A 13,454-nucleotide genomic window follows, 5' to 3' on the forward strand; every position below is an offset into this window, starting at 1 on the left:
AATTTTATTGACAAAAATGACCCTACACCTTCTTAACACTTACATATATTCTAAAGGACTTATATATAATTTTAATTATAAACCCCTCCTGTACCAAACATAAAAATGAGTTAATTCCTCTCTCCTCCCTTCTTTCAACCAAATAGAATTAATATTATATCCCTCCCCTCCCCTCCCCTCCGTTGAACCAAACACAGCGTAAAATATATATTGAGCCCAACGCTATGTGATTTATTTGGTAAAAATAAAATTTACCGGTTTAAATAAAAAACATTCCAGAATTCACATCTATCCAACACAGGCCAAACGCAACAAAACCCTCAAATCCCAATTCAATCCCCAAAACCCAAAATCCCCGATTCAATTCACCATGGTGACCCCAAATCTTGAGTGTCGCATGTACGAATCGCGTTACCCACAAGTAGACATGGCCGTGATGATTCAAGTGAAGAGCATTGGTGAGATGTGTGCTTACGTTTCACTTCTGGAGTACAATAACATTGAGGGTATGATTCTTTTGTCTGAACTGTCTCGTCGTCGTATTCGAAGCATCAATAGTTTGATTAAAGTGGGTAGGACTGAGCCTGTTATGGTGCTTCATGTTGATGAGGAGAAAGGTTATGTTAATTTGAGTAAACGGAGAGTTTCCGAAGAAGATATTCAAATTTGTGAAGATAGGTATAATAAGAGTAAGCTTGTGCATTCCATTATGCGCCATGTTGCCGAGACCATGGAAGTTGATCTTGAGGTATAATTCAAGTTTCAATATTGTTGCGTATTTTGGGCCTTTTCTTGTAATGCAATAGGTTGTGTTTTGTATATAAGCCTGTGGATACATGAAAACTAAATTTGAAGAGAAACTAAGAAGTCGTTTGCAACTGTTTATTACTAAAATTGAAGAGAAACTAAAATTAGGTTTATATGTATCTTTAGAACTTTGTGTTCTATGAAAAGAAACTAAAAATTCAACATAACTATCCATTATCAATCTTGCTAAGTTATATGACCATTACTGTCATGTAATGTTTTTCATGTACAGTTTTCTTGTGTGTACGATATTTATCTCCAATATGGGTTGCCAAAGTTGATGTGGCACTCTTGATTCCATACTTATTGGAGTTGGTAGGTTTTCATCCGACAACTTCTTGAAATGGTTAAAATACATATTTAAGTGTTAAAAAGATATATGTTGATTACTTATTTTAGCTTAAAAGTTATTTTGAAGTAATATATAGATGACATAGGAAAATTTTAAAGATTGCTAAATATTGGAGTGTTCTTAAGTAAATATGACATGGAAGAGGAAATTAAATGTAAAATTATTATATGTGATGATTTGCCAAGGGTTGGAAACTATTATGATAAGCCCCTGGTCGAGACGCTCGTAAAAGCTTGTGTTCGAGTAATAATCAAATTCAAGAAGAGACCAAGAGCTCTTCATAATAACCATTAGCTTAAGTAATTTGTAATATTAAGTGTCATGTTGCTTCACCATTAGTTCAAGTAATTTGTACTATTATGTGTCATGTTGCCGAAGCTATGACTGTTGATATCGAGTTATAAAGTTTTAATCTTGGTACATAATTTGACCTTTATTTTAGTATAAAGACCCGACAATTGAACTATGTCGTGTACCTTTGTATCTTGTTTTTATGTGTTTCGTGTACTTCGATGTAAAACCCATATACGATCAGTTTTGAATTGGTGTACTTAATTTGAAACACCTATTGATTTGAAAGACGTCCTGTAATTTTCGTGCCGTATTCGTGCACATTAAATATAAAATAATTTAATTTAATTAAATTCTTAAGTAAATATTTATGAAATATATATATGAAATTATTATATTTACGTTTCAATTTTATAAAAAATTGTAAATATGTATGCCTATACTTATATATATATATATATATATATAAAGAGAGAGAGAGAGTGAGCCCTTTTAAAAAGGGAACGAGGACCTTAGATTTAAAATGAGATTCAAAATATTTTTTAGCTTATTTTAACATTATAATATTTTAAAATATTCAGTAACATTATAATTTTTAACATTATAATATTTCGTATATTGTCGTGTCGTGTACCTAAAGTGAAAACCAGTGTCCGACACTAGACTTATCTTGTATTTTCGTGTTCTTATATTTAAAAATCAAACCCAAATACTAAATTTTCATGTCGTGTCATCGTGTCGTGTAACAAATATTCGGGTCCAAGTATAATGATTTATTTTGTGTGTCTGTATGTGTGTGTAGGTCTAGATTCAAATTAAGAACCAGAGAATAATCTAATGGTCAAAGTGATTTGTACAATTTTGAGTGGTAAACTGTAGCACTATAACAAGACAAATGTATATATTATATTTTTCGAATGCTTATTTATGTTTCTAAATGCATAAATCTGGTTCATTATCTTGTGTAGCATATAATTATAGCTTGTGTATGTTGCATTGGTACTGCTATGGTTACTACTTGAGGAATATATATGTTACGTGCTCATGCTTATATTCGTTGCGTTGCTAGAATGAATCAAACTTTATATCGTCTTTGTTTGTTGGAAGCTGTTGCATATGTTCCAATTGAAGTTGTATCTGTTTTTCCTTTGTAATTATAAGGGAATAATGTTTATTACCGCACACCTTTATGTGCGGATAAGCAATTTAGTGATTTACATTTTCTATGAATTTGGCTATTTAAGGCTGTTAACCTCTTGTTGACTGAAGTCGTAAAAATGGAGGCCCATATGACCTAGTTTGGTAATTATTTCTCAAGTGGGCAAATTCAGAGACTAAGATAGTGTTTGGATGACAGGATTTGTATCTTTATGTTGGCTGGCCTCTATATCGGAAGTATGGTCATGCTTTTGAAGTAAGTTCCTCAACTTCTAAAGTATTTTCTCATCAAGTTGCAATCCTCTATCTTGGCCTGACTCGTCTTCTCTTATTTTATCTTTGGTGCAGGCATTTAAGTTAATTGTCAATGATCCTGATTCAATTATCAATACACTTACGCGTGAAGTCAAGGAAATCAGCGCTGATGGGCAGGAGGTAACATTAATATAGGAAAGAGGCTTTGTCAGTCCATTTTTCCTTCAGGTTTAATCTCCTTGCTGCACAGGTGACCAAAGTGGTACCTGCTATGTCCGAGGAAGTCAAAATGTCTTTGATTAAGGACATTAGAAGAAGGATGACTCCCCAGCCATTGAAGATCCGTGCTGATGTTGAAATGAAATGTTTCCAGTTTGATGGCGTTCTTCACATCAAGGTTCTGTATCTGCTTTTCTTCTTCCCTGATGTGCTATGTGTCACTAGAATATTTAACAGTTAAAAGAATATTGTATTTAGCAGTGTTCTAAAACTGGTTTCATCATACTTTGGCAGGCTGCCATGCGGAAAGCAGAAGCTGCTGGGAGTCCTGAATGCCCAGTCAAAATTAAACTGGTTGCCCCTCCATCATATGTTCTTATTACTCAGACCCTTGACAAGGTTAGTGCAAGAGTTTGTTTTGAGCATGTATCTTTTAATTGTTAATATTTTGTTGATTAATCATGTCTTTGTGGAAATAAACATTGACCTATATTATACACTTGTCTATCTTGTATGTCTTAGCCAAAACATACATTTATATGTGTAGTCTACTAGTCTTTTTTGTTTCTTTTCAGCTAGTAAATTTGCTCTATGAGTTTGCACCAAATTCGCAAGTCGAATAGTTGTGATTATACTGCGTTTTATTTTGGCAGTATAGCCTGATTGACTTAAACTCTCACGGTATGTGTATGCCTATATTAATCGTTAATGAGGGAAAAAAGGAAACAAAATCTCTCTTCAGGCAGAGTCGGTCACTTTTTAATAATAATTGCTGCCAAAGAACCACTTTATCTTACTAGGCATTTGAAAAATGGCACATATAGCTTATACGGAACCGTGAAGCTTCTTTTTAAACCCTCCTCGACAAAGATGATGAATATCACTAGAGAGATATGGGCCCCAAAATCCAACTAGATGATTTTGAAGCATTTAATTCGTTAATCTGGTAAATTGGTGCTTTGTTGGTGCTGTTTTTGCTATATTTTTTACTATAAAACTACAACATATATTGCATATGTATATATATATTGGAATTTTCGATATCTTTACTTTGTGCAAAACAGTGTCCATCATTGCTGACGCAGCACAATGACAAGAATAAGATAATAATAACAAGATAATGATAAACACAACAAGAACAGTGATTATAAACCTCGGGAGATTGAACCGTAGGACAATCTCTACCCCAAGCTATCCCCAAATTGATACATTATCAATATTCAGAGAATAAGTTATATATATAATCAAAGTCTGCCCTCATAATAAGCTGATACATGGGTATATATAGGCTGTTTACAAACCCAAACAGCTGGGTAAAATAATAGTGCAGCTCCTAACTACTTATTAAAGGTTCCAGCTGTAGCTACTAAGAAATAGATAATACAAAGTCAAGTACACAATTGAAATAACACTACTGATAATAACTTTCCCGACTGTTAAGTCAAGATTAAACTCAAACATGATATACAGTACTACTGATCCCTATCAACTCTCCCCGACTAGGAAAAGTATGGCTCTGTTGAACTTTGTACTGAACTGTGTGTAATGCTCAAAAAGATCAGGAGCAAGACGCTGGAACTCTGTAGCACTAATCCATGTACTCTCATCATCTGACCTGACCTGTTACTCCAGTGAACTAAGTACTGCCGAAAACCACCACGCCGTGTTGGCATAAATCTCTCATCTAGAACATCAACAGGCACATCTATTGTTGGCTGTGCCGAAACATAAGGAGGTGTAGGTGGTACAAGTAGCGGAGGATTAGATATAGGTTGACTGGGGCTAGAAGGCATAGGAACACTAACAGGTGAAGAAATATCAGAGGTTCCATGAAAAGGAGTAAGATCTTCTACATTAAATACAGGGCCAATAGTCATATCAGTCGGAAGATCTAACTCATAAGCATTAGTACCAACCCTCTTTCGAATTCGAAATGGACCAATCCTCTTAGCATGCGCTTTCTTCCAAGCACCGGGAGGTAGCCTCTCTGTGCGGTGTAGTAGCATAACATGATCACCTTCATTATACTCTCGAAACCTGCGATGAACATCTGCAGCAGACTTATAATTTTCATTGCTTAAATTAATTTTCTGTCGTATCTCAACATGCAACTTATGAATGTGATGTGCAAACGACTCTGTAGACTCGCTAGACCTATATGCAGGGGGAAGGGGAACCAACTCTATGGGTTTCCTCGGCTGACGACCAATGTAAGCCTGAAAAGGACCGACTCCTGTAGACCCATTAACAGAGCTATTATGCGCAAACTCGGCCGTAGGGCAAACCCTCTCCCATGAAGACACATGTTCACCTACAAGACACCTAATTAAATCACCTAGACTCCTATTAATGACCTCAGTCTGTCCATCGGTCTGGGGATGATAGGCTGTAGAGAACTTAAGACTATTACCGAGTAATTTCCGTAGAGTCCTCCAGAAATAACTTACAATCTTAACATCTCTGTCAGATACTATACTCAAGGGAACACCATGTATCCTAACTATCTCACTAAAGAAGATTGAGGCAATATGAGCAGCAGATAATGCCGCCAATACCTAAGCGCTTGAACTACAACATAAAACTCCTTATCATAGATGGTATACTTCTTCTTGGCCTCGTTAAGCTTTTCACTGAAAAAAGCTATAGGATGGCCACCTTGACTTAACACTCCACCTATTCCCACTCCCAAAGCATCACATGTGACCTCAAACACCTTACCAAAATCTGGTAAAACGAGAACTGGAGCATGGGTCAAACTCTCCTTAATCTCAGCAAAGGCTTTGACAGCCGATTTAGACCACACAAACTCTCCTTTCTTCATACTATCAGTGATGGGAGCCATGATGGTACTGAAACCTATAATGAACCGCCTATAAAATGTAGCTAATCCATGAAAACTACGAACCTGATGGATAGTCGAAGGTTCGGGCCATTCTCGAATAGCCTTTACCTTTTCTGGGTCTACAGAAACTCCATCCTTGGAGACCACAAATCCAAGGAATATCACTGAATGCTGCACAAAAGAGCACTTTTTCAGGTTCACATATAATTTCTCATGTGAGAGAAGTTCTAGAACCTGACGCAAGTGTGACAAGTGCTCCTCACGCGTGGGACTATAGATAAGGATATCATCAAAATACACAACAAAATGAAGCACTTGGTTCATGACTCTCATGAATGTGCTGGGCGCATTGGATAGCCCAAAAGGTAGAACTAACCATTCGTAAAGCCCATCGGCTATCTTAAAGACAGTCTTCCATTCATCTCCTTCTCTAACACGAATTTGATGATATCCACTCCATAAGTCGATCTTAGTAAAATACTGAGCTCCAACAATCATGTCTAACATGTCATCAAGTCTAGGAATGGGAAACCTATACTTGACAGTGATCTTATTGATAGCTCGACTGTCGCAACACATCCTCAGACTACTATCAGCCTTAGGTGTGAACAAGGCCGGTACTGCGCAGGGACTAAGACTCTCTCGCACAAATCCTTTCCTAAGCAATTCATCTACTTGTCGCCTCATCTTTATAGAAGGATTCATCCTATAGTGTGGTAGGTTAGGTAAAGAGGATCCGGGGATAAAGTCTATAGCATGCTGGATATCTCTGAGAGGTGGCAATCCCTCAGGCAGCTCACTGAGCATGATAGTAACAAATTCGTCAAGAATTTGTTGAACATCACTAGGGAATCTCAATACCACTCATGTCATGAATGTCTCTCGCCTCTCTAGCAACTAGCATGTACACAACCTTTGATTCTAAATCACATGTCTCGAATTCCTTCCTCTTAAAAATATGGAGAGATTTAATCGATTGTGTAGGAACACTATTTGCCTTTGCATCGCTCTTAACAGTCTCACGTGGTCTACTAGGAAGCAATGTGATCTTCCCATTGTGTGTAAACACATATGCGTTATGTCTACCATAGTGAGTCACAACACGGTCATACAACCAAGGCCGTCCCAAAAGAATATGAGAAACATCCATGGAGGACATCACACCATATATTCTCCTCGTAGCCCTCGAGATGGATCGGAACAAGACACCTGTGTGTCACAGGAATAGATGTCTTGTTGACCCAGGCTACAATATAAGGATGAGGATGTGGCTCTACTTTAACTTTGATCACGCAACTGCAGATTGTGCAACCACATTTAAACAACTCCCCCCATCTATAATGACCTTTGACGTTACTCCGTCAACTCTACTAAAGGTGTGAAATATGGAAGTCCTCTTCCAATCATCCTCTTTCGAGTTGGTAAACAGGCATCGCATAACACCTACATGTCTTTCTGTCTCCTCTAGGTCTCGCAAAGCGTCCTCATCATCTGTGTTATGGGCTCTCTCTAGGTCACCCTCGAACAACTCATCATCCTCTCCATAGTTCTCAAGAAGATTTAATCTTTTCTTTGGACACTCGAAAGACTTATGTCCGGGCTCGTGACACGTAGAAATCGAGAGGATGATCCTGGAGTCTGAGCTCTCGTAGGGTCTCTAGTAGGAACGCTCGTACTACTACTAGCTCCCTTAGATGTGGGGATAGTCCGACTCTATGGTAGAGCTCGACTTATAGGCTGCCTCGAATAGGATAGCCCTCTCTGTTGGGAGAACTCCTTTGAGTCGATACTCATGCTCTAATGCGACCTGAAAAACGTCATCGATAGTGTTGATTTGAGTATTCATTATTTGTCGTTTGAGCTCGGGTCGTAACCCATTTTTGAATTCTATAATGGTCATACGAGTACTCTCTTTAAGCTCGCACCTCTGAATCAACTCCCTATACTTGCCGATATACTCAGCAACCTGAGTTAGGTTATCAAACTGCTCCATTAACTTATCTCTATGCCCTAGAGGTAGATAATACTGAGTTAAGCGCATCTTCATCTCAGTCCAATGCCTAACCGGAGGCTGTCTTGTACGCTCTAGGTCTCTCTCAGTACTACCCCAAAAGATGTTAGCTTGCTTTACAAGCTTCATCTTGGCGAATCTTACCATACGCTCGTCACTCATTATATGCCAATCAAAGAATTTATCCATACTGGATAAACAATCAGAGAAAACATCGGGATTAAATCTCCCATCAAACTCTGGAGCATCTATCTTAATTTTGAGCACATCATCTCTTCCCTAGTACCTATCATGATTGCTATAATTACGGTATCCCTCATCTCGACGCTCATTATAATCATAATGATTATCATAGTCAGGTGGGTCATTCCTATAGTTGTCATGATGTCTAGGGGTTCCCTTTGATTTCTACCTCCCCTACGACCTCCCATATTTTTAGGAATAATTGCGTCAACATTCTGACGTCGAGGGAACTATATCCTCGTTATCGACATCCTCTATATGTGGTTCAACATTTAAATTCCTAGCGTTGTTTGCCATCTCTAAGGCCTCAACTCGATTATTTAAACTATCAAATTTATCGTTGATAGACGTAGTGAGGGCTTGGATACTTTGCAACAAATGAACCAAAGTCGGCTCAGGAGGTGGGTCTTGTGAGTTGCTTCAGTTCCGCTACGAGTGATGACCATGATATGAATAAGTGTACATCTAAGATTCGATAGAAATTTAACGTAAACAACTATATTATAGTCGACTACTAATGCTATCACCCGTTCTAAAAATATAATAAAGAAGACATGTATATGCAACTAACATGGAATATTGTGCAAACTAAGCAAATAAAGTCATGCAAACGTAAAAGAAGGCTAAATACCAAATTATGAATTAAAATTCCTAATACATGAATATTAAGTCCTAGAATTAAAATATAATTTTTTTATAAATAATCTACCAAACTGATATTAGATGTAGTGGGTGGGTATTTAGATAAAACTCATAAAATGAACATGGTTAAATTAGCAGGGACATTTAACCAGGGACAGGAAAAACAAAGTGTATTGCTGAATTTTGAGAAAGAAAATGGTTGATTGTGATGTCAAGAACATGAAGGTCGAACAAATATGATTAAGAATATTAGAATATCCTAACGGGGTATAGGTTACCTCCCTCGTTTCGTTACAGCACAACAGAGAATGTGTCGCGTAGATGTCCTGTGAAATGAACAGCCATAGCGCAATAAAATTCTGTTGCAGGACGGCAGTGACGACTTAATGGTTCCCTCTTCTTAGCTTTGTTATATCCTTGCAGCCTCTCTATTTCTTTCTTGATTTCCTTTCCCAGACCTATTCTCTTTTCTGCTTTGGTGAGTAATCGTGGGTGTGATGCTTGCTTCAATTAGTGAGTATAGATGGTGTTGTGAGAACTGAAACTGAATGTTTAAAGGGTTTATAAAAATTAGAAAGGTGTAGCTTTGTAGGTTTTTGGGCAGCAAATTGAAGTGGTGGAATCTGGTGGTGCCATGGGGTGATACTAGGGTGCTATGTGCCTGATTTCCAGTGCAGAGGAACCTAGGAAGCACGGGTGCGGCAGTTTAGTGCTGCACTGCGCACCCGGGGGTGCGGGGGTGCGGCTGGGTGCGCACCGGGTGCGCCACATGGCGTGTCCTCGAATTTCTGAACATGAGTGCGGCGGGGGTGCGGGAGGGGCAGTTTTTGTAATTTTTCAAACTATTTTTTTTTTTAACTTTAAAACTCAGATTTCTTATTATTATTATTATACTACCAATTCGGGGAGAAAATTCAGAAGGAATAAGATACTACCAATTCGGGTAGAAAATTTAGTTTATGTGCACAACAACCTTCGGCTTCTTTCGAGAAAGAGTGATGCCTACTTAACTGGAGAAACAAAGTTGTGGGATATTGGCGGTGATTGCTTTGATCCGTTTGATGGAGGCGAGGAGCTTGAGATTGCTTCTCTTTCACTTGATGAGCCAGAGATGGAAGCTTTGTTTAATGATGATTGATGTTTGACTCTATTATTTAATATGTTAATTTAATTATTAAGCATGTTGAACTTATATATTTCTCTATTTAGTTTAAATTAAATGCACTCTTACTATTATATATTAATATATATATATATATATATTATAATTTTTTAATAACTGCCGAATCCCCCCGCACCCGTATCCCCATATTTTTAAATTTGGTGAGTCCTCGTATCCCCGCACCGCGCACCCGCACTCACCGCACCCGCACCCGTGCATCCTAGAGAGGAACAGTATTCAGAGACTGAGTAGGTTTCTGGCTTATGTAGCAATGGTCAGGATTTGGATAGAAATTATGGTGAATATAACAGCGGGTGAACAGGGTGTATATAACAGCGGATGAACAGTAACAGTAGGATGACCTTTAACAATGATAACAACCAGAATTTTTAGCTCTGATGCCAATTTGACGCAGCACAATGACAAGAATAAGATTATAATAACAAGATAATTATAAACCTCGGGAGATTGAACCGCAGGACAATCTCTACCCCAAGCTATCCCCAAATTGATACATTATCAATATTCAGAGAAGAAGTTATATATATAATCAATGTCTGCCCTCATAAGAAGCTGATACAGGGGTATATATATAGGCTGTTTACAAACCCAAACAGCTGGGTAAAATAATAGTGCAGCTCCCAACTACATATTAAAGGTTCTAGCTGTAGCTACTAAGAACTAGATAATACAAAGTCAAGTACACAATTGAAATAACACTACTGATAATAACTTTACCAACTGTTTAGTCAAGATTAAACTCAAACAGGATACACACTACTAGTGATCCCTATCAATTGCCTTCTGGAAATTGCTCTTTATGGTTGACTCCCGCATTTTTGGGTTAGTTTGCTCAGTTAACAACACTGATATGTAGTATTTTCATGGGCAGGTCATGCCTACATACAAATATACAAATTATTGTGTTACTCTGATGCTTTGCCTCAGCCCTTGATCTAATTTTCGGATCTGTGTGTATCCCAGTTTCAGTCCAGGTAGATTTTAGCTGATACACGCTAGGGAAAAAACACTGAAAAGGCATTGTGGGCTGCTTAAGTACTTGCTAGGTTGAAAATAATAGATTTCCTCATCCACTTCCAGCTAAGAATTTTCCGGAGGACAAATTCCCTATTTTTTCTTTGGTCGGTTTCTTGGACAGTCAAATTGGTGAATTTTATTAACGAATTTAGCAAGCATATAAAAGTGCACAAGGTCTTCTCAGGAGAAGCGCTATATCTAAAACAGTACGATATATCTAAAACCTAGGAAGCACCGACACTGATATGGAGATACGGGACACGGGGATTCGTCAATTATCAAAGTGTCCTGTATACGGGACACGACGACAAAAAAAAGTAATAAAAATATAAAAAATATAAGATTTGTAGATGTCAAATATTGAACAACTTCTTTCATAATAATAATAGAGTTTCCTTCATAATTAGTGATAAACTACTATAAGATCTATTCTACATTTTCATTCAAATGATCATCTCGGACCCCATGGGTCCTTCAAACAACAAGAGAGATTTATAGAGATATATGTGTTATATATAGAGAGAGACATGTATGTATATATTTGATTGTATATAAATAGGGTTCTGTATTTTGAAAGATGAAGAGGGATGTTATACAAGACATACAGACATAAAATTAGGGTTAATATAAGATGGTTTGGGCTTTTTAAAGATGATTTTGGGCTTTTTTTAAATGATTTTGGGCTTTTTCTATATGGGCCGAGTCGGTGGGCCGAGTCGGTGGGCCGAGTCGGTGGGCCGTATCGGTCGCCTTTTTCTATTAACGCCATATGGTGTGTCGGAGTCAGACACTACTCAGCTGTGTCGGTGCTGAGTCTCAGTGTGGCCCGTGTCGGCCGTGTCCGACACGCATATGACAGCCTTTTTGGAGTGTCGGTGCTTCCTAGTCTAAAACAGTAAGATACCTTGACCTATCATGTTAGGCCATTGTGGATGGCTTTAAGGTGGTGGCTTGAAGTGATTTTTGACTTCAAGTTGAAAAATTGTCTGTTTGTGCAACAAGTCAGAGAATGACTTGAAAGTTTTAAAAAAGCTTAAAGCAGAAGTTGTATGAGATACTTTATTTAACAACTTATTTTATTTAATAAAAGTTTATATCATCACTTAAAGTTTATATCATCACTTAATAAAAGCTTAAAGCAGAAGTCGCTGTTTTTTTATTAGATTTGACACTCCATTTCAAGTTCCTTTAGATGTCTCTGAGGCGTAACAGCTAAACATTTAACTTAATTAACAGTTAACAGGGAGGAGAGAGGTATAATTTGTACCAGAACCGGTGGATCTGACACAGTTAGATCTATAGTATGACATTATCAGGCAGTGACCTTTTCATGAGCCATATAACCTGTGGAGTGCTTCTTATTTCAGTTTGCTCCATGAACTTGTTTATTTACACCTCTGGGTATGCTCGAATTTAGACAGAAACTTCGAAGTTCTGATGGAAGTTTGTTTGCTTTACTTGGACAGGAACAAGGGATTTCAGTTCTTACTAAAGCAATTGATGCCTGCAATGAAGAAATAGAGATCCACAAGGGAAAGCTGACTGTCAAGGAGAAACCTAGAGCAGTGAGCATCAACTTTTATATATTATGAGCATTGTGTTTAACATTGAGGAATGCCATTATTTAGGATAATGATCCCCTGTATTAAATAAAGATTAACCTGTTTGTGTGCGCACACTGTTGCGTTCTTGTTTCTTTTGAAAACTTCATTTTTTTTAAAGCTATATATTCTATGTCATCATTTATCTAATGCTGTTTGCTGTGTAGGTGAGCGAAAGAGAAGATAAATTACTTGCTGAACAGATGGCTAAGCTGAATATGCAAAATGAGGAAGTTGGCGGAGATGACGACAGTGAAGAAGAGGAAGACACAGGAATGGGAGACATTGAGCTGGAGTAGTAGTCTGAAATATAGGAGAAAACAGGAGACAGTTCACTGGCCTAGGCTGGCCTATCAGTTAGAAGATATTTTTTCCTTGCATATGTCCCATTATATGCAATGTAAGCAAAAGCTATTGTAAACCTTTTTGATGTTATATGGAGAAAGTCACAATCGAACTCCTTGGAAATCCTCTTTTGGATGTTCTACCTTTTTTAAACAATGTTACTCTGGTCCTGTTTTGCATCTAATTAAACTGTATACCATCCATGTATTCATAATGCCTACTAGCTTTTGAAATAACAAGAAACAGCTTACGGATACACGTATCTTGAGAATTTATCACCTCTTGCGCATTCCTCGTAGTCTAGTACTCCTTTCGTCCTAAAAAAACATTACCTATTTTGATTTTTTACATTATTCATAGGTAAGTGATTTATGGTAAGTGATTAACTATTAATTTACGTCTAATTTATAAGTTCAAATATAGTTATGAGTGATTTTATTGGATTCGTATTTATGGGTATTTTAATACAATGAAGTTTTTATATTTAA

The 13,454-nt window shown here is 37.4% G+C and overlaps 1 protein-coding gene across 1 annotated transcript; it reads left to right on the top strand.

The window, feature by feature from the left end:
• Positions 1-262: 262 nt before the first annotated feature.
• LOC141713222 (eukaryotic translation initiation factor 2 subunit alpha homolog) lies at positions 263-13,222 on the top strand. The gene is made up of 7 exons (XM_074516533.1): positions 263-748; positions 2,808-2,864; positions 2,957-3,043; positions 3,114-3,260; positions 3,377-3,481; positions 12,487-12,585; positions 12,789-13,222. The coding sequence occupies exons 1-7, from the start codon at positions 371-373 to the stop codon at positions 12,918-12,920; spliced, it is 1,005 nt and encodes a 334-aa protein (XP_074372634.1). The 5' UTR covers positions 263-370; the 3' UTR covers positions 12,921-13,222.
• The last annotated feature ends 232 nt before the right edge of the window (positions 13,223-13,454 follow it).

The sequence above is a fragment of the Apium graveolens genome, chromosome 3 (genome assembly GCF_009905375.1).
Source record: "Apium graveolens cultivar Ventura chromosome 3, ASM990537v1, whole genome shotgun sequence".
NCBI classification, from domain to species: domain Eukaryota; kingdom Viridiplantae; phylum Streptophyta; class Magnoliopsida; order Apiales; family Apiaceae; genus Apium; species Apium graveolens.

Bases quoted from the DNA above. Each gene is read 5' to 3' on its own strand.
- LOC141713222 (XM_074516533.1), top strand. From the start codon at position 371: ATGGTGACCCCAAATCTTGAGTGTCGCATGTACGAATCGCGTTACCCA. The intron at 749-2,807 runs GTATAATTCAAG...TTTGGATGACAG, and splicing joins CCATGGAAGTTGATCTTGAG to GATTTGTATCTTTATGTTGG. The intron at 3,261-3,376 runs GTTCTGTATCTG...ATACTTTGGCAG, and splicing joins ATGGCGTTCTTCACATCAAG to GCTGCCATGCGGAAAGCAGA.